At 38.6% G+C, this 21,602-nt stretch overlaps 1 protein-coding gene across 2 annotated transcripts in view; it reads right to left on the bottom strand.

The window, feature by feature from the left end:
* Positions 1 to 1,574: 1,574 nt before the first annotated feature.
* plxnb2b (plexin b2b) overlaps positions 1,575 to 21,602 on the bottom strand; it is a 164,766-nt gene continuing 144,738 nt past the window's right edge. For both annotated transcript variants that reach the window (XM_066666959.1, XM_066666960.1), the window contains 16 exons: positions 21,235 to 21,374; positions 20,931 to 21,031; positions 20,609 to 20,838; positions 19,218 to 19,399; positions 18,671 to 18,737; positions 16,588 to 16,734; positions 14,887 to 15,043; positions 13,770 to 13,870; positions 13,561 to 13,645; positions 13,243 to 13,394; positions 11,333 to 11,493; positions 8,891 to 9,038; positions 8,642 to 8,706; positions 6,944 to 7,019; positions 6,740 to 6,814; positions 1,575 to 5,288 (listed from right to left, as the gene is read on the bottom strand). In XM_066666959.1, the coding sequence (XP_066523056.1) occupies positions 5,184 to 5,288; positions 6,740 to 6,814; positions 6,944 to 7,019; positions 8,642 to 8,706; positions 8,891 to 9,038; positions 11,333 to 11,493; positions 13,243 to 13,394; positions 13,561 to 13,645; positions 13,770 to 13,870; positions 14,887 to 15,043; positions 16,588 to 16,734; positions 18,671 to 18,737; positions 19,218 to 19,399; positions 20,609 to 20,838; positions 20,931 to 21,031; positions 21,235 to 21,374 (1,992 nt within the window). In that variant the 3' untranslated portion in view covers positions 1,575 to 5,183. The remainder of the gene's footprint in view (positions 5,289 to 6,739; positions 6,815 to 6,943; positions 7,020 to 8,641; positions 8,707 to 8,890; positions 9,039 to 11,332; positions 11,494 to 13,242; positions 13,395 to 13,560; positions 13,646 to 13,769; positions 13,871 to 14,886; positions 15,044 to 16,587; positions 16,735 to 18,670; positions 18,738 to 19,217; positions 19,400 to 20,608; positions 20,839 to 20,930; positions 21,032 to 21,234; positions 21,375 to 21,602) is intronic.

Here is a 21,602-nt window from a genome sequence, read left to right as displayed (position 1 = left end):
GTCTGTCTACTGTGTACACAAGGGATTCTGAGTAATAGAATGTAATTATGTTGTCCCTTGAAGATTTTCTTTTTTCCCCTCCATTTTTTAGGGTGGGTGGTGGGTGTATATCTCTTGTTGTATCGCTCGGTTTGTTTCATGGGAGTCGGCCTTCTCTTTGATATTTCTCTCATCTGCTCCAAGGTTTGTTAGAGAATGAAGCACCAGGCAATGCTTACTTTCATCTTTTCTACATTTATTTAAATATAACCCCCCCCCCCCCCCCGCATTATTTCGCAGTGATTTAATTAATTTCTTTAGATGAACTTTTTTTAGGCCGTCACTGGGGGTCTCAGTGTAACACCCAGCTGTTTATTCTCTATATAACAATCACTGCTTCTTAATGCAGATCCCCTTTTTTAATGAACCTAATAAGTCTAACCTCACTAGAATATTTAATACAGAGAAAGAAACCTGCGGTTACTTACAGTAGCAGCAGAAGTATTTGACTTCCTTTAGACACTCTATATTTTGCAATAAAGCACACAACTGAAATTGCTATGACTGTTGGTCTCAATCTTTAATTTTAATGTTTTTATTTTTTTATTTTTTGATAAATTGCATCTATTATATTTTCTTCATGACCAGAGGCTTCTGAACACCCACTCATTGAATGTTTCTTCTAAAACAAAGGGTTTTAATAGTTAAGTTGTTCCTCTTTGCTACGGTAACAGCTTGAGGCATTTCTATGAAGTTTAGATGCCATTTAACCACAAGAACATTGCTTTATAGCCCCAAACAAACACCACTCCAGCTCATCCTAAACGTATCTGGCATTACATCCCTCCAGAGATTACAGCGGCACTGCCCCAGAGCCCAGTGCTAAGGGGCTATATAACCTTTTACCTTGTACATGGCATTGACATGTCGACCTTGAGCTCATGTACAGTTGCCCCAAATGCTTTTCTAAGGATATTTGACAAACTGTATGTGTACACAGAAATGTCTGAACTTACTTATTACAAACTGTGTCTACACACTTTTGGCCATTAAGTGTATCTCTGCCTACATTGTAATCATAAAATCATTTCAAAATTCAGTACAAATATTTTTAACATTAAATTCACGTCCACTGTATTTTCCAAAAGTCAACCATTTTAATGAAGGTTTAAATCAATCTCATGTGACCCAACTGCAGAATGAATCTACACAGAATGCCACATTTACACTAACGGAAAACTCACACTAACAGCTGCCGTCACTATGATATCTTTTGTTTTAAAAATGGCCCCATTCTGTTCTATTGTCCCGCTTTCACTAAATTAGATTGTACCAGTCAAACAAATTGGCACTGGCACATTTCCTATAATGGTGTGCTGTTTGAAAGGTTATTAAAGGTAAGCAGTGACATTAGGCTTCCAAAAAAACTCCTGAGTGACATCTTCTTCTGACATCTTAATAAGAAAAGCAACTCATTTACAGGTCACATAACAGCTTGATGGCAACGACACTATCTTGGGAGATTGCTAAGGTGGCAGAATGTTCATTGAGCGAGAAAAGGACGAGAGAGAGAGAAGCAATGAAATGGAAGTGTCTCTTTATTGACGTAAGGGTGCAAGGTGTGTTTTCAGGCCTTGCCCCCCCACTGAGTGGCGAGCACTTCAGTACAAACAGATTAGGCATGTAAGAGCTGTTCCGAGCGGCCGGGCCTGGAAAAGCCGCGGCTAGCCTTTAGTCTCCTGCCTTTGCTGTACCTTATACAGTCCCAGCTATCTTACATCACTACACATTCACAAGGGGGGGAAAAGAAATAGAAAAAAATAATAATAAAATAAAACATCTCAATAACAGCACAACATACTGGCATTTTTCCTGGACCTCAAAATGCATAGGAGTATTACACGAGAAATACAGTGTTGACAGATTTGCTTTTCTTTAATACAAAGGCATATATTATTATCATAAGGACATGAAGGAATAAAAATAACTGCACAGCAGTAAGAAGGTCATTGTCGAGTATAGATATATATATGTATATATATATTTTTTCATACACACTATGGAAATGATAGACTAAAGGGGATAAACACAATAGAGGGAAACACTAGCGCTAGTCAACACCCTCCTTTTGGATCAGGAATAAAAGTGTAACGGGTGATGCTTCTGGGGAATGGTCTTACATTCACCACGGCTTTGTTTAGTTCAGAGCAGACTGGGCTTGCTCCCAGAGGGATGTTTGTTTACAAAAGGGCACACGCGCACACACATACACGCACAAACCACGAACGTCCAAAAAAGATATGCACGTTTATTAAAAAAACTGCCAACTTCTCCCTCCTTTGTGATCACCCTAATTGGCACATTGTGGCTACAGCACAAATGATCCTAGCATGATGACTGCACTTACTCACGGTCAACACCACAGCTGCAAAGACACTGCAAGCACCCTAGCTCTAAAGACTCGCCATTTCGCCACTTCATATCATCGATATTATTAACGATAGTAGTAACACTTAATATAATCATTAAGGCACGTTCTGGTGAAAGAAAGGCTAAAGAAGCTTTTACGCTGAGCTCTAAGGGCTTGGGCCTCCGCTTCCCATTTTCAGAAAAGTAAGAAAAAAAAAACTCGTAAGGAATATTGTGAGCATATTTAAAAGCATGGTGTCAGCAGCTTGCATGCAATTAAGATCAAACGCGTCTCCCGCTGGTTTCATTAAAGCAGAGGGGAATTGAGTGGGCAGTGCCAACCGCCGCAAGGCTTCTTCTTAAAGCTCCGTGCTGCTCAGCGACGCAGAGTCCACTAGCAGACCACCGTCGCTGTAAGCAGGAATCCCACCATTTGAAGGCCAGAATTCAGCCATCTGGCAGTCAAATCAAGGGCAGCTCAAGCCCTGAGAGATACAGCTCAAGATGAGGCTCAAACTAGGATTCATGGTGATCTAAGGGAAGTTTTTCTTGACCCAAATCCTTACCTCAATCGCAGTGAGAGAGAGAGAGAGAGAGAGATTTTGGATCAACAGCAAAATAAAGAGAAGAAATAAAAAGAACAAGTAAAGTTCACCATCTTTAAAAAGGCTACCTAAACACATATAATACTCAAACCTGTCAGAAGGATTGCTGTGTATTGCAGTATTTGGTACAGATATTATGACGTCTAGTAGTATGAACATAAATATATATATATATATTAAAAAAAAAAAAGAAAATTAAAAGCATAAAGATAAACAGTAGGTTTTATAAATTGCTCTTTTGCCATTAAAGAAGTACCATATAGTCTAGCTGCTGTTTAGTACCAAAGCAGCTGCTTATTTAAGAGTGCTCTTCTCCCTCACTAACATCATACTGAAATGCTACTTACACACCATTAAGACTAGGACTGATCCATTAGGAATCACACTTAAGTATGAAATGTTATTCAGTGTTTAAAGCTGCCACAACAGATTTTTGTTCATCAGGGAACCATCAGTCCATCAAAGGGAACACCAGGTAAAAGCATCAGCAGTGACACACACACACACACACACACACACACACACACACACTGGTTGGAGCTCAGCAGAGCTTTTGAAAAAATGGTAACAAACTGGCACTGAGCCTCGCTGGCCACAGCTTAAGCCACCTGCTGGACAAAACTCCCGAATGGGCAGCTTTAAAGAATAAGGAAACGCTTCTATTAAAGGGCCCATATCCTTTATTTGTCTTGTATTTATTTCCCCTCAGGTTTACATAAGACATTAGTTGGGTGTCTCAAGCCCAATTTATTCCTTCGCACTAAACAGGCTCTCATTTGTTACTGTGTCTATTAAATGTATATGAGCTTGGTTCTTATTTATTTATAAAGTGCTCCAAGGTTAGATACGTTTTATAACTTCAGCATGAACAAGCAGAGCTTAATAGACGATAGAGGTGGATAAAATTAAACAGTTGCTATAACACAGCAACACAGGCAGTTTTTGTAATTTAGTTTGTATTATTCGGAGCGTATGGGCTGGGATTCGGAAACCGAGTTTACATATCAAAAAGGTATATATTTCATTTGTTTAAAATTCAAAGGAAATTCAGGGTGAGAAGTGATGGGCCCTTTAATGTGGCATTTCTTTCAGTATGGTGCATGATAATATGGTACTTAATCTTGTATGAAATACAAACTTGCTCTAATCTTCAATGAAATGATTTGTCATCAACGTTACATTTTGGTACCATAAACCATAAAATATAGCCATCCATTTAAGAGATGTATAAGACATCATATGTGACATTTGCATTGCACAATATAATAATAACAACCATATTTCTGAAATGAATGATAACAAATGATGTACAAATAAACACATACATCTATGTCTAAAAATGGCATGCCTTGTGTCAGAGCTTTTTAAAGTTGAAATGCTATTGCCTAAACAGAATCTCTTTGTGCTCAGGTTGGTCCATGTTGTTCTGACGAGTTAAGAGCATATGAAGGAAATGTGCTATTAATCATGTTATTGGCTTTTCCAGTGTTTCTTCTGATGGAAGCTGACCCCATCAGACCAGCAGGTCCACACCGAGGATCAATAGAAAAATATAATCACCACCTGCTGAAAAAGCACTCCACTTCCTGCCAGTCAGGGTCCATCAGATGATGTTTGGTTGGACAATACATAAATAAGTTATGACCCCAAGGTGAGCTTACATAAAATCAAACACACTCGCACACACAACGGTCAATACAGATGACTGGGCAACTCCCTTTTGGGTCAGAATTTAGGCATCCTGTGTGTGAGCAATTAGCAGTCAGGAGTCAACTCCCACACACACATACACACACACCAACACACACCCACACATCCCCGCATATCCCCCACATATCCACAGAGGCTTTAGAAACAATCAACACAAGGCTGTCCATTAAAAAGTTATTTTCTCCTTATAAAGCTTTCCGCATAAAGACTGCACAATTAAAAAAAATATATAATACAATTCTTAAAACTTTTTTTTCTCTACACAGGAAGAAATTGAACATCTGGTTATAGAATAATGCTAATTACACTCTATGGGCTTTGTTCTTTAAATTGTTCTGTTTTTTCTTTCTTATAATCTTTTTTCCTACCCCAGAGACTTGAGCCCAACATAACCTCTGGCAGTTTGTTTCAATTCCATCGTCTCCTTCTCCCTTTCCCTGTCTGTGTTTCTCTTTCTATCTCTATCTCTGTGTGGCAGGGTTAGAGATCTGTCACTTTGTTCTCGAGTGCAGCAGCGATCTGCTGGAGTCGCATTGTCAGCTGCTTACTCTGAGCTGCGGGGTCTTCATCCAGAGACAGGACGATCTGAGGTAGAAAGAGAGAATGAAGAGAGAAAGTCAGTGACTGAGAGTTGCACTACTTGCACAGTAAAATTGTACTTACATTTTTTGGCTACTAGGCATATGTACTTCTAAAACTACTCACATAATATAAATGGGGGTCCATCCTAGGAACACAGTGTATTTGATCAAGGTTGTATAGTAAAGGCAAAATATTAATACTTTTAGAGTGTGAATGCTATTTGCCTTGTATTTACGCATTGCTCACTGAGGTTCAGAGAGGTCATCATGTATCCACTTCTGTGTTAATTTTGTTAACGAAAACTGATTTGAAAATCACAGGAAATCATCCACCTGTTTGTTGTGTTCAGGGCACATTCCACATTCTGAAATCATTTTACACATGGCACAAAGAAGAGTGTGCCATGTGTAAGAGGTTTGTGAAGAGATTTAGTTTAAAATGTTGAGTCAAATCTATTTTAAAAAGAAACAAATACCTCTTTCTTGCTCATAGTCATGCGACATAGAGCAGATTCTGCTGTGACGTTTTCAAAATTATTTTCAGAATATAGTTCCAACGTCATCATCCCGCTGAACAACACAGTGAGAGCAGCAAAATACAATCAAAGTTAAATGGAGTGAAGAGGACTCAACCCCCAAAGAGTTGATTTTTAATTTGGGTATCACTTTTATCAACTGTCGGTCAATGATTCAGACCTGGTTGAACCTGTTTTTAAATGTAACAACTTTTAAGCTATTCTTTATGAAAGTTAGTAAGAAATCATACCTCTAAAACAGAAAAACCTTAAAAAATACATGACTATAATTAGGCAAAATATTCGTGAATATTAACTGACTAAAACAATACTAAAATGTTTTTAGTTATGGTTGGCTAAAATAATAATACAATAATAATAATACATAATACAATAATAAATAATAAAATAATAATACAATTATTAAGGGACCTAAATGTTGTGGGTCCTAGTCCCGCTCCAGGTGACTGTCTGTGAGGAGTTGGTGTGTTCTCCATGTGTCCGCGTGGGTTTCCTCCGGGTGCTCCGGTTTCCTCCCACAAACCAAAAACACACGTTGGTAGGTGGATTGGCGACTCAAAAGTTTCCGTAGGTGTGAGTGTGTGGGTGAATGTGTGTGTGTCGCCCTGTGAAGGACTGGTGCCCCCTCCAGGGTGTGTTCCCGACTTGCACCCAATGATTCTGGGTGTGCTCCAGACCCACCGCGACCCTGAATTGGATAAGCTGTTTCAGACAATGAATGAATGAATGAGCTCCAGACTATGTCACAGCCTCAAAACTCTCTCTCTCTCAAGTTCCTTAATCTTAATATTAATTCATCTAAACACAACTTGTCTTAACTCTTATTTCCAGTTTACAGCCTCTTAAGTAATATCTGGTGTTGCAAAGGCCAACAATGATTAACATACAATATACTGGCCTTGTGTGCAGGAATGTTTACCTCTTTATAGTATTTGCTTGCGTACTGGTACAGCTGATGGAGGGCCACTTGTGTATTAAGTTTGTCTGTGTGAGCCTACACAACACAATAGGTCAGCATTAAACAGAATCACATGCAGTAATCATTACTTTCTTTAATGTTTATATTTTATCCCCCACAGTATTCATTTAAAAAAAGAGGCAACCAGAAAGAGGCCATTCTCACCCGAGACACTTCAGCCAAGTGTGTGTTCATGTCTTGGTCACTGACTGGTACCATCTGTCGGATTCCTCTGTAGTATCTGCAGGATAGACACAATCATTTTATTATCTATGAGTTTTATAAGGCTAAATATGCAGACACTTCCTGCTTTTAAACGTGCTGGTCCTGTGATGTAAGTTTCTTTCAAACATCAAAGATAAAACTTCTGGTACAAGAACCAGCAGTCAGCAAAAAGAAGAAACATATAGTGGCTGTCAAAAAAGAAAAAAGAAAGAAGAAAAAAGTACGTTCATAGAGGCAGTTTTACAGAGGACAGCAAAAACCTTCTTTACCTGAAATGCAACGTAATGAGGAGAGGTTTTATTCTAAGTCATTTAGGGACATTTAAATTGGTCAGTTTTTCAAGAATGTTTTACACAATCCAAAGGACACCTTCCATGTTCCAATGATGTAGAAAAAAAATAGACCAAAACAGAAAAAAAGAACATTTCATGACAGTTGGACCAATAGAGATTTTACTATTTTTTTGTCTTCCTGGTTACATTAAGACATGCCTTTTCAATTATGATTTAAGAATATTTTTCTGCTATAAAGTTACAATTATTGAGTTACATATATTTTTGGATAGTGAGAATATTCTGAAACACTAGCCACTTACATTTTACAAAAACTCATACTGGCTCATGCTACTTATTTTCATGAATAAATGTGAATATCATGCATCACCTACCATTGAGTGGATCTAACCATGGCTTCACAAATCAATGTCAAATAATAGCTAATAAATATAACACTAATAGAAAAAATATTGGAAAACAGAAATATAATATGCCAAAAATTTTTAGAGCGTACACAAAATAGCACAGGGTCTTCCTCAGCGTGCTCTAGACACTGTAGCCACCAATCCACTAAACAGTCCTTCTAATTATATGCCATGCCATATAATTATGAGAACTATTTAATGGGCTGGTGGCTTCAGTGCCATTAACATTCTGAAAAATCCCTGTGTCAAATGTGTGTTCTAATTTCTGTAAGTTCAAAAGATATTTAGCAAATTACACTAATGCTCTTTAATATTTTTCATTCATTTTTTTCAATAATGTCTGGATTTAGCACTTCAGGACAAGTTAGAATTTTAGCCTGTTGTTGTCTGTTTATTAAATATACTCCTAACATTTTTATATTAACACACTACCTTGTTAATGCTGTTGAATAACTGATTGTCACATCCTGGCCCAATCTTGTTTGTTTTCCCCCACCATGTGGCTCTGTCTGTCTGTTATTGTCCACGTCTCCGCCTTTGTCTCTGCCTTCGTCTCCGCCTCTTTTACGTCACCCTCGTTATTTGTCTCAGGTGCGTCTCGTCTGTGTTTTGCATTTAAGTCCCCTTCCCTCACTTCCTGTTGTCGTTCATTTGTTCATTGTACTGTTTCGGCCCATGTTATTCTCATGTTGTTTCAAGTGCTCTATTTGTTAGAATCCCTAGTCATGTTGTTTCTGGTTCTCGTTCTTAGTCTTGTTCTTTCCTCGCTTCGTGTTTGCCCTCGAGTTTGTTTATGTTTGTTTTGTTAATTTCTTGTAAAATAAAGTCTGTGTTATTAGCGTGTGCGTCCGCATCCGTCAGTCCGCACACCACAAGCTTGACACTGATATTTCTTAAAAGAAACACATTATACACAAGATTAGGATAATAAAACGTACTCATCCACCATCTTCTTGTACGAGGAGATCTCCTTTGCATAGAGAAGCTTGTTGCTGGGTGAGTCCTGTCATGGAAAAATATCATTATATGTGCTCACTACAGTAAAAAATGTTGATTTTATATTCTTTCTGCGTTAAAATGAATCTGGGCCCACAGGGCCCACATTTTCAAATCCTACATTCAGATAGTTAACAGAGAAGGCAAAAGTGGTTTCTGATGAGCGCAGAAATGGAGCCCATTTGTCTCACCCTGCTGAGTTTGTGCTCAGATTTAGTGCAGGCGTCCATGAAGGTCTGAGCAATGACCGATAACGAGGCATCAACCACTTCTGTCACGTGTACATCAAAGATGAAATGAGGATTCTTCAGAATGTTCACCCAGAACCTTAGAGGGAGACTGTAGAGAGAAGAGGGAAAGAGAAAAACAGCAGAAAAAACAAGAAGGAAGAGAAAAGAAGAGAAGCAAAGAGAAGAGAAGAGAAGTGAACTTGGTAATTGGCACATTACCATAGTACATGGCATTCAGAGACTGAGGCCTGAATGAACAGATCAGGAGGTCCAGCTCTGTGTGAGACTCCCCTGATGGCTGGGCTTCTTAATATTGTGAACTGTTAGAATGAAGGAAGTTGTGAGGAGATGTAATGAGTGCGGCTCTGCTGAGCACTGCGCTGCTTATCAGCTCCTCGGATATGAGGCCTGCAGCCACAAACGGAATTCTGAACATCCCTGCTATTCATCATTGACCTGAGAGTGCATTCCTACTGTACAAGGAAAATTACACATTTTAACCAATGCTTTCTTTGAACTCTCACACTGGGAGCAAAGAAACGTGCGTATGCTAAGCACAAACCTCTCTACACGCTCCAGCACCCACGCAACCACCCCCAACCACACAAACACACTCCAGTGGCTGCAGAAACACTCACACACGCACACATAAAAACTCTAATACACAAGAGAGCACACAGCCCATCCACTGTAGCGTTGCCACAGAATTACAAACAGGCCCAAAATAGCTCCTGCCCCTGCACTCTGTCATGCGTTTTAAAGGCAAACTAATTGAGATGGGCAATTTTGGAATATATATCGGCTAGCTGCATCCCTGTGCGCTGTGAGAGAACAACAACAAAATAAAAAGAGTGTGTAATAACAGCACAATTAAATTAACCAGGGACGTAATTACCATGTTTGTTTGGCTCTTTGGCGCATTCATATTTAATAGGAGCGGTCTCTGCTGGTTTAGGGAACAAAACAAGCATGTGAAGTGAGCAGCACTGATGATATTGCTCATCATCCACATTCACGTCTCTCTAACGGCCGTCAATCTTACTGCGGCCACGGCGACTCATCAGCGCGAATAAACAAACACAGAGCTGACGTTAATTTATGCGGCGAGGTCCCATGAGAAGAAGAGATACTATGAATGTAAAAGAGCAGGTCACACTCCTGCAGGACATGAGTGAGGGGATGAATGTGTGAGTGAGTAAAAAACAATCACTCCCACACAGAGCTGCACAGTGCATTGTCTCTTCAAGTACTAGAGTCACACACTAGTGATGAGATGTGGCTACAGAGGTGTTGATAGGTAATCATATTGCACTATTTTGTTAAGATTATTAGGGTGTTGTGACACTTTTTGGAAATCTTATATATATATATAAAAGCTACAGCTAGGGCGGCATGGTGGCGCAGCAGGTAGTGTTGCAGTCACACAGCTCCTGGGGCCTAGAGGTTGTGGGTTCGATTCCCATTCCAGGTGACTGTCTGTGAGGAGTTGGTGTGTTCTCCATGTGTCTGCGTGGGTTTCCCCCGGGTGCTCCGGTTTCCTCCCACAAACCAAAAACACACCTTGGTGGGTGGATTGGTGACTCAAAAGTGTCCGTAGGTGTGAATGTCTGTGTGTGTCTGTGTTGCCCTGTGAAGGCCTGGCGCCCCCTCCAGGGTGTATTCCCGCCTTGCGCCCAATGATTCCAGGTAGGCTCTGGACACACGACCCTGGACTGGATAAGCAGTTACAGAAAATGAATGAAGCTACAGCTATACAGCTAAAGTCCCCTGAGTTTAAATTTAAGAACAACACACTTTTGAAATGAATTCTTTTAATTTCATTATGGAAAGTGGGGTTGGTTGGCACCAATTTAATTCTCTCCTGTGTATCCCATCCACATTATTTCATCACAGTCCAAAAAATAAAAAATAAAAACCCTTGTCTCCAATATAAGAATTGTAATAACAGACAAAAGCTCTCCTTCAATTTAATACTTGAAAATATAAAAAAATGAATACTGAGTAGCTTGGAAATAGTAGTTTCTTTTGAGTGTAAACTCATTGCAATAATACAATGATCAGCAAATAAACGTCCAATTTCCAGTATCTTTGTTAATAATATATTTATACACTATTTAGCCAAGGAAAACGTTTGGTTAACTCATTAAAAAGTGATCCTCAACTAAACAATGTATATTTATCAGACATCCTGATAAAATGGACCAATGTTGGTCAAAAAGACAGTTATTAATCTATTTTGTGCAGAAAGATTCATCTTGGTAAATAAATGAATCAGTATCAGTACTGCCTTTAATTATGTGTCCATTGTGCTCCAGGGTAGTATTGCATTTGCAACTGAAATCGGACATGTTCAAATTATGATTTTGAAATAAAACAATTAATCTTTCAACTACACATTCATACCTGTTGGTCTTCCAGATGTGGATGGTCTCCTCATCCACATTCTCATGTTTTAAGGCCTGCTCATCCAGGAAGTCAAAAAAATACTTAACAGCAGGCGGCACCACGGTTCCTGAACAGAGAACACTGCGAAAGAAGTCGTCCACAAACTGCTGCAGCGTGCCCTGAAAAACACACATGGGTGTTAAGAGACACATCACACTTAGACACTGCATATCATATCACACACTAATCTGCTTTGCTTTGTTTTGAACAGATCATCACAACCATAAAACATCTTCTCACCACTGGAAGAGAGAGAGAGAGAGAGAGAGGGAGCAATACACAAAGTCTGCACAAATTATGCAAACTAAGACATTTCCCAGGACACAGAGAAAGAAAAAAGACAACAAACCTAAGGGCTGAGTGGAGGTAAAGTAATGGACTTATGAGGTGACAACACTTACACACTGGAAATGCCCTATAAACAATATTAAATCATGAGAGGGTTACATGCATGGCCCCTGAAACAATTCCAGAAATATAGCTGCAGGAATTAAAGCTGAATTTATTAAGTAAACTGCACAAAAAAATCCTGTCTATATGCTGAAATCTCATGTCTATAAAACAATATCATGACATATTGGAAAATGATGACATTTTACTGCTTGATTCTCAATCTGTGAAAATGTCAGATGGCCATAACCTTAGCACACTCATCAGAAGGCCATGCTAATCTTTATGCCAGAGGTATCCAACAGTCATGCACAACCACCTTGAAAATATATTGATTTGTGCTGAGAGCCAGCCAGACTACAACACATGTGTTCCCCAGTGAAGACTCTTCCCTTGTTTACTCCGCTGGGTTTCAAACCCTCACTTAATGCAGCCTTAGGTGAAACTTCCGCTAATTGCCCAATTTGCTGCAGAGGATGCATGAATACACATCAGACAGTCAATCACACGGGACTGCATTTCCACAAACAGGGCAGATGAAATTTAGACAAGCTTCGATTCCTCAGAACAACCTCTAAAGTTGACACATATTACCAAATGCGGCCCATTAAAAGACCAAGCAGAGAACCAACACTGGAAGAAGCTCAGGGACAGCAGATTACTTCAGAACATGACAAATTGCAGCTATCTACCGATCTGGTGATAACAAAAGTATGTTGAAATTCAACATTAATAATTTCTCAATCACAGAAAACCTGTCACTGTGATGGTACCTTTTGTTGTCTCTGTGGTGTTACCCTCAAAGGTACATATTCATACCTTTTATTAGGGAATGAAGTAAACTGACACTTTTCAATGCAGGCCTAAAACCAAATGATTTTCCAAACAATTTCAGTAGCAGAGAATTTTCCAAAGTCAGAATAAAATCATGAAAATGTTTTGTTGTCTCTACGATTTGGTGTAAACTTAAGTCAGTTTTGTTCCTGTCTTGACATTTCAATTAAATCAACCATGTTTAATATCATTTTTTAAAATTAACAACATTGTCACATTTTTTTATCTTATCTCATACAAATGTCTTACAAGACACCCAGGCTTTAATAAAAACTAATTGTCTTTAGCTGTGAGAGTATTTCAGACTTAAGTTTTTATGTCTTTTCAGGGTCATTTCAAATTCTTCATGTATGGGTAGCATAAGTTGATGCAAGATCTCAGAGAGAATCAAACAATCCTGTGGGATTTGAGCACTTTAATATGACTCGATTGCAAGGAGTTATTGTTGTGCATGTGGTCTTTTGTGGAAAATATTTGTTTAGCAAAACTTAAGGACTTTACACCCAGTAGCATTGTGCTTTGAGATTTCATGCCAGATTTGGTTGAAAATTGCCTGTAATATTTATTTGAATATCTTCCCTGAGTTTGATGTGTAATATAGGATATATTTTTCAGGAAACAGATGAGTTGTTGCTGGTGTCTACCTTGACCGAGAGTAAGCGAGTGAGATAGATCTCAGTGATGGCTTTGGTCATGGACTTATCCTTTATGCTGCCTCTCTTCGACTTCATCTCATCCAGCTCATCTGCTGGCCTGACCAGATGGAACACTTTATCATCCTCCAGCAAGGCATTTCCTATGAGGGAAAGACAGGATTATGTAGGCCCAAAAAGCAGGTGTTGATGTGTTTCATCTGTGCCACAAAGCAATATGTACCACAGTAAGCACATGCACGCAAATTAACAGTGGGCGACTCTACAATCCAGAGTAATAATCCTAAAGATGTAATAATTTACACTTACTCTCCTCGTGGTTGTCATGGTTTTGATCATATGACTGCTGTGTATGCAAAACCCTGGAAAGAACCAGTGTGGCATTGTCCCGAACCTGAAAGACAGGCATGAGTATTTATGCTCAATTTCTATGCATTTGAAACTTATGCTCTGGAACTTAACAGCTGAACTGCTAGGCTTAAAAGCTGATGGGAGAATTTTTTTTTAGTGATACTCACATTATAGTGAGCTAGTGTGTTAAGTCGTCTCCATCTGCCTTCTTTCTGGGAGGTCACATCCAAATCAGACAGAATCTGTCCTGTAGAGCCAGGGCGCCACTCTGTGAAAAGGAAAAAATTTTTATCTTTCAGTGTATTGCATCAGACGGACAGTGCAACATGAAATCTACAAAGCTGTGTTCAGTTAAAAGCTGAACATCGGCTTTAATTAACCCCTTATCCATATGTTTGTTGTTTTTTCTTTCACATATTTCTAATTCAGTGGCCCACAATTAATTTAAACAAATTATTGTTAATAGACTAAAGGTAAAATTAATATTTTGGTACTAATTTCACCCCAGTTACTCTCAAAGTCCTCTATCTCTCCTTTTAATAACAAAGTTAGGCCAAAACTTCTTAGCTGCCCTTGTGTGAATCCTGTTGATTCTACCACAGACAAGCAATGCCTCCTAAACACTGTCATACAACACATATTTACTATGTGACCAAAAGCACATTGGTGCACACATTAGTGAAAGACAGGTAACATGTAGATTACCCTATATTTCACCAGGGCTCACCTTAACTAAGTCATAATTCATCTGAAGTGATTTGGGGACTCATAGCAAAGACTAAGGCTGTAATGATTCATATATTGCATCATGCACTGAGAACAGTTTCTGCCAATTCAAATGTGTCAACCTCTTAAACAGAAATAGTGAAATGGATTGTCCTGGCATTTGGCCCAAATCAATTTGAAATGGTTTAAATCAAATTAACCATGCCTTTCATAAACACATACCAAACTAGGCTTTTAAAATATCATGTATGCTACACAAACACAGCCTCTGATAGTCAGGCTTGATTTCTCCTTATCTTGATTTATTGACATACCACATATATTCTGCCTTTTTTTCCCTCTAGACGTTAAGGCAGCAAGATGTTTGAAATTATTCTGTATTTCCAGGATCTATACCTGTTTGAAAATCTAAGCTATTCATTCCTCAAGCACAATCAACACACCAGCTGAGTCATGGCCAGGCCATTGTATATAGAGTTTTAAAACATGAAATGCCAGCAGTACACACACACCGAAAGACACGCACAGACACACACAAACACAGTGTGGGAGACTTACCAAGTGTGACACTCTCCACTTTTGGCCTCTGGGAGTAGGGCAGGTTTTTATAAACTTGCTCAATGATCTTCTCTTTCACCTGAGAGATCGTGTCACAGTCGAGGACCTTCACTGGAGTGATATCTGGACCCTCTCCCTGGACCAGCACCTGCAGGTTCTATAGCAACAGGTTAAAGGTTATATGACTTAACCCTGAAGGAGGGGTACAGACATGACTCTAACCCTGATTATTATGGAAGTATATTTCTGACCTATACCCTCATATAAGCATCAAGAAATCCTGAATTTCACCATGACTCTATTCAATTATCTCTATCATATAATTTATCAATACATTGAGAAATTACACATAAATTAAATATAAATAAATAAGTGTAATGATGTGCAAATCATTCAAATTTAATTGAAAATAGTACAAAGACGACATTTCAAATGTTGAAACTGATATATTTTAACATATTAAATTCAATTTGAACACGTTTCAAAAAACCTTTGAGTAGAAGCATGTTTATCACTTCATTTTTTAACAACACTCAACAATCAGTACGTGTTTGGGAACTGAGGAGACCAATTGCTGTAGTTTTGAAAGTTAACTGTTTTCCTTTTTTTTCTTTTTTGTTTGTTTTCTTGGATTTCAGCTGCTCAACAAATTGAGGTCATGTTATATTATTTTTAATTTCATAATGCACCAAATATTTGCTACAAGTTTTAACTAGTTTAGCACCTATCTTTTGCTATGAGACAATGCTGTTGTAATCCATGCAGGATGTGTATTAGCCTTTTGTTCCACAAAAGAAAAATGCTGTCTGGATGGCAGCACCTAGCTCCAAATTCTGTATATATCATTAAGCATTAATGGTGCCTTCAAAGATGTGCAAGTTACCCATGCCATGTGGCCTGACATACAACCCTACAATCATGAATGCTGTCTTATGAACTGTGCGTTTATAATAAGCTAGATGGTCCCACCCTAAAGGATCCTTAATTTCCAAAAAGAATTTCAAATTTTTATTTCTTGGACCACAGGCCACTTCCCAACGTCACCTCCGTCCATCATAAATGAGCTCTGGCCCAGAGAGTTTGGCAATATTCCTGGACGCTTTATATTTTTTTGTCTTTCTATGAGAGGTTTAATTTGCATTTGTGGATGCAATGATATAATATGTTTATATGACAAACGGTAAATGAAGATATTTGGAGTTGAAAAACATGAATCTTGACTTGTTTCAGTATTTTCCCCTTTCACAAAGTCTTTCACAAAGTGGTGAACCCCTCCCCATCTTTACTTCTGAAAGACACAGCCTCTTTCAGATTCTTTTGTTATACACTGTTATGTTATTATCACGTTTTCATTTAACCTAATGTGTGGGTTGTTTATTTATTTATTTTCATGGCATTACACAGTTTTACCAGCCTTTTGTTGCCCAATCCAAACTATTTTGGAATGTGTTGCTGGCATCACATTCAAAATGGGCATTTAATATATTTCTGTGTTTTTTCATTTTTTTTTCCTAATTTGCTTTCATTCAGTCACTGGTTTCAGTGACTGAGCAAAGAGTGAGCTAATATGATTCCTTTGTTATATTTAATTTCCCATCTTTACCAATGTTGCCAGTAATTATAGAGATAACTCTAGTTTTGTGTGAACTTTTCAAAATGATTACGCCCCTTAAGCAACACTCCCTTATTCAAAGCCCTTACCAGCATTAAGTACTCCACATCATCACCAAGCAGACCCGTGTCATTGAGGGTGTACTTAGCCTTCTTCACTTTTGCATCAACTGGGCCTTTCTCTATCTGATGCTTTATGGCTCTGAAGAGTTTATACAGTGGTTCACCTGCAGAGTCCTAGAGATACAACAAACAAAGCACATACAACCTCTTAAAAAGTGAGCTCAGCTACCTACCTGCAATGATTTCCTCTTGTCCCACTGACTTCTGGGGTGGTTTATAACTGCATATTCTAAATAATTATACATATTATATTCCATAGTGTGCAAAATGTGAATGTCTCTGATTCACACATCTGTTCATCACCTCACATAAGCCTTGACCATTTAAGTCATTATACCCATCTCTAGTGCTGACTGACATCTAATAATACCCTGCAGACTCAGAGAATCTTGACATTTATTAAATATGACAATCATTATCATCATCATAATCATGGATAAAAACATGATTCATCAGGTTTTAACAGCCTTTAAGGGTCCAAAGATGATGCACCTGAGACCAAAGGGAGTTAGAATAATTTAGATAACACAATGACTGCTCAAAAGCCTTTTGTAATAAGAAAATGTCACATACATATGTTTATAAAACTGTATATAATAATGGTCATATTTGAATATATGATCTGTTAGATCAGCATCAAGACATGTTGTGCCCTAAAGTGCTGATGGAAGCTTAATGTGTTTTTAAAAGGTTATGACTACCAATGGGTGACATGGCAAAAATACAACATTACAATAAACTAATTTACAACATGTATCATTATATTTAATTTTTTCTGAGATTTGAGATATTTTAGCAGAACCTATACTAGAATATATACAATTAAGAAAGCAATGATTGAGGTTTTGCAGTGCACAATATTTAATAAAACATAATTAATTCCCACCGCGACCCTGAAATGGAGAAGCGGAGAAGAAAATGATGATGATAATTAATTCCAATGGGATTGCACAGTGGTGCAACAAGTAGTGTTGCTGCCACAGCTCCAGGGTCCTGGGGTTGTGAGTTCAAGCACTGCTTTCCCCTGCAAAGGACTGGCACCCACTTCAGGGTGTGTTCCTGCCTTGTGCCCACTGATTCTGGGTATGCTCCTGACCCACTACAACCCTGAACTGGATAAGCGATTACAGATTATGAATGAATAAATGAATTATTCCAATAGGAAGCCTTTAGGCAAGATAAAATAACTTTCAAGTAAGGATTTGATGGCATTCAGCCATATGGACATTAGTGAGATCACAGAAGATTATTTCTGGATCACAAATCTGAGTCCAGTTCAGACAAAGTTATTGGATGAAACTCAATCATTTCATAGAATCATTTTCCACTTCTTCAAAGCACTGGGACTAACCAAAGCTAGGGACAGAGCATGGTGACTTAAACCTCAATAGCAGTCACACCATAAAGTCAATGCACCAAATTATCCATCCATCTATTAGCTGTAACCGCTTATCCAATTTAGGGTCGCGGGGGGTCCAGAGCCTACCTGGAATCATCGGGCGCAAGGCGGGAATACACCCTGGAGGGGACGCCAGTCCTTCACAGGGCAACACAGACACACACACATTCACTCACACCTACGGACACTTTCAAATCGCCAATCCACCTGTAACGTGTGTTTTTGGACTGTGGGAGGAAACCGGAGCACCCGGAGGAAACCCACGTGGACACGGGGAGAACACACCAACTCCTCACAGACAGTTGGTGTGTTAACACACCAACTCCTCACAGACAGTCACCCGGAGCGGGAATCGAACCCACAACCTCCAGGCCCCTGGAGCTGTGTGACTGCGACACTACCTGCTGCGCCACCGTGTCGCCCGCACCAAATTATACAATTTGTAAATTATATAAACCTTATAAGCTCTAAAACCAGTGTCAGAAATGTGTGAACATGGCGTAGCTAAAATAGCTGAATATCTACAAACCTTGGAGAGGGTAATTTATTACGATACAGTATAATATTGCCATATTGCCATCCCCTGAAATGTCAACCTTAAACCTGATACAATCACAAAGAAGAAGACTATTGCTTGTAAGCCTGTATTACCTTCAGGAACTGGTAGAGGCAGATGGACATCCAGTTGCACAGCATCCTCTCCACCACTGTTTCTGACCTTGAAAAGAAACCCCCCCCCACACACACACACACACATACACTGTTTTCTAACCAATTACTGCTTGCTCTTTTACTTCAAAATGCTCCAAATGTTACCGATTAGCTGCTAATGAACACTTAAGGGATAATCAGAGAGAGGGGTAATTACTGTGGATCATCGGCTGATTGAGGAGAATTATAATTAAACCAGGAAAGAGTGGCAGATCAACAAATGGCTAAAAATAATGGCGAACATGGCAAAGCCAGAGCTATTGTTATCTGATCCTAATCTGAGCTCATGAGGGATTTGTTCCAAATGTGCTGAGGAGTAAGCAACATGAACAGCAGTAGCAGTTTTTTATACTGTGCAAAAAGTCTGGCAACAAAGTACAATACAGCGTGCCGTATATAATCCAGCATAAAATTTAAGCAGGATTCTACCAAGGATTAAGATACGCTTTATTTGGTGTTGAGAAGTTTTGTGGTTGTGTTAGCTCACCTGCGCAGCATGAGTTTTGGGTTTTTACTCTGCACATACTCCTCCATAAGGCCCAGCAGTAGAGTCCTCATGATGTCTGTGTAGTACTCTAGCTTTCCATGAAGAGCCACAGTCAGCAGAGATGCAAAATACACCTTAGCCCTTGCATTGAAGTCTGGGCGAGCCTCCAGAGTCCGGATAAACTAGACACAGAAAAGAGGGAGACAGAGAGGCTTCACTTTGAAGCATTTTTTAAATTTATAATTACAGTTACAATGACAAATAATTTAAAAAACATAAAAAACTAAACTAAATTATAGAGAAAGAAAAAAAGAACAAGAACGCATGAGAGAGAGAGAGAGTATTTAGAACATCTCAAATCACAAAAGGTATAGCTGATGGAGAGAAATGTAAATAATAAAAGTGTTGGGAATAAATGCAGTAACTAGGCCAATGTCTGATGTTTTTCATAACTAAGAGAAATGCTGACTTTGAGCAGACACTACTTTGGACAGTAAATATTATGGACATAATAACATAATAACAGTGGAAAGACTCTTCAATATCACTAAAATAATTGGGCAATTTATGTTTTAATGAAGGAGAATGAAGTGTTTTCTGTGTGATTACTTAATCAGGAGTGTGTGTACTGAGAAAACATCACAAATGGTAAGATGTGCATGTGTATGCATCTGACAAGAATACATGTAACAAGAATATAAGTTATTCATTTAGGAATGGTAGTAATTGGTAATTATTTGGGGAGTTTACTGAGAAACTTGGAACTGATTTATAATAACAGACAAGCAATGTGTCTGTTATCTGTCTGGTATGCTAGGCTTTCACTCTGCTGATGGCAGAAATGCATCTGATGTTTTTAGACAGAGAACTCCAGATGTTGTAAAGCACAAACTGAGATGAGCATATTGCTCTATTACTGCTTCATGGGTGGGTAATATTGACTTATTTTTGTTGTTTTGGATTATTTAAGTTGGAAATTCAGAAACTGCATGCAAATAAACATAGACAAAAGAACTACAAAACTAAATGAGTTACAAATGAGTTTCTGTGCTTAGTCAAACACTTTTTTTTTAGTCAAAAAAACTTTAAAAGACGTGTAGTTTCTGAACATAAACAAACCAGAAAGAACAGCAATTCCTCAGAATCGTATATGTCCCCTTTAATTAATTGAGAGAGACTAACCTGGCAGAAGACAGACTTTAAAATCTTTGAGTAAAGACTCAAACTACTTGAGTAAGCATATTCTAATGTCTGTGTGTGTGTGTGTGTGTGTGTGTGTTTCATTCTTCTGTATGTTGCAATTCTGTTATTTAATTCATTTCACTACAGTGAATTATAATGTTTAGGCTTCCTGAGATTAATAATAATAATTATTATTAATATATTCATACAGTGATGAGGAAGGTCTTGCTGTTGAGTAAGTTGGAGAATTGGTTGAGGTTCTGTGCCACTATTGCTCTGCGGGATTCTGGGATATCCAGTTTTCCGGTGATCATAACGTCGTTGGCTCCGTCTTTCGAAGGTAAGAAGAAGACTCTGTCAGTGTAGGTTTTATAGTCCAAGAACGGGATACGTCCTTCACTCAGGTCATTAGTATGATCCTCCATCTCGATCATCAGGTCTACAGAAGAGCACAGACAGTTACTCCATGTGAGTGTGTGTTAAATTTTTCATCAGCTTGTATGTAAAGAGTGTGTAATGATGTGTAATGACCTGTAAACTCCTTCTTGCAGCGGTCACGAACACTCTCCTCCAGATTCTCTAACTGGTGCTTAACCTTCTCATACTCTCGTTCGGCCTGCTGACTCTTCCTCCTGAGAGAGAGAGAGAGAGAGAGAGAGAGAAAGAGAGATGTAGAAAATGCAGATCGATAGGACTGTGTGAAATCTTTCTGTGAATACAATAAGTAGACTGTTTCTTAGTGCCTGGTGGACTGATACAAGCAACAAATACATACATCTTCTGTCTAAAAGCTTATGATTTTTATAAGATTTCAATGTTAGATGTGGTCTTTTACCTGTAGCAGACTATAGAGATAGCTATAATCAGCAACATGGGAACGACGACTGCAGGGATAATGATTTTATCCAGCTTCACCTCATACTTTCTTTCATAGCGCACAGAACCAATCACCCATTCTCCATTGCCAAATTTAATCTGTGGAAGAGAATAGAATAACAACTCAAGAGTTGACTCAGAACACAGCAGTGTAAGGGAAAATATTCCCCCGTTAACCACTGAAGACTTAATGTGTGGACACTAAACGGTTTTGCGAAAAGTAATGAGTACTAATAGTATCTAAATATTAGTAATCCATAACAAATTATTGATGGCTCTTTTCGAATTACAATGGAATTACTCACTTTTTTCTTTCCCGGATGTAAT

The sequence above is a fragment of the Hoplias malabaricus genome, chromosome 4 (genome assembly GCF_029633855.1).
Source record: "Hoplias malabaricus isolate fHopMal1 chromosome 4, fHopMal1.hap1, whole genome shotgun sequence".
NCBI classification, from domain to species: Eukaryota; Metazoa; Chordata; class Actinopteri; order Characiformes; family Erythrinidae; genus Hoplias; species Hoplias malabaricus.
Note: the sequence above shows the minus strand (reverse complement) of the source record. Positions and strands in the feature narration are given on the sequence as shown.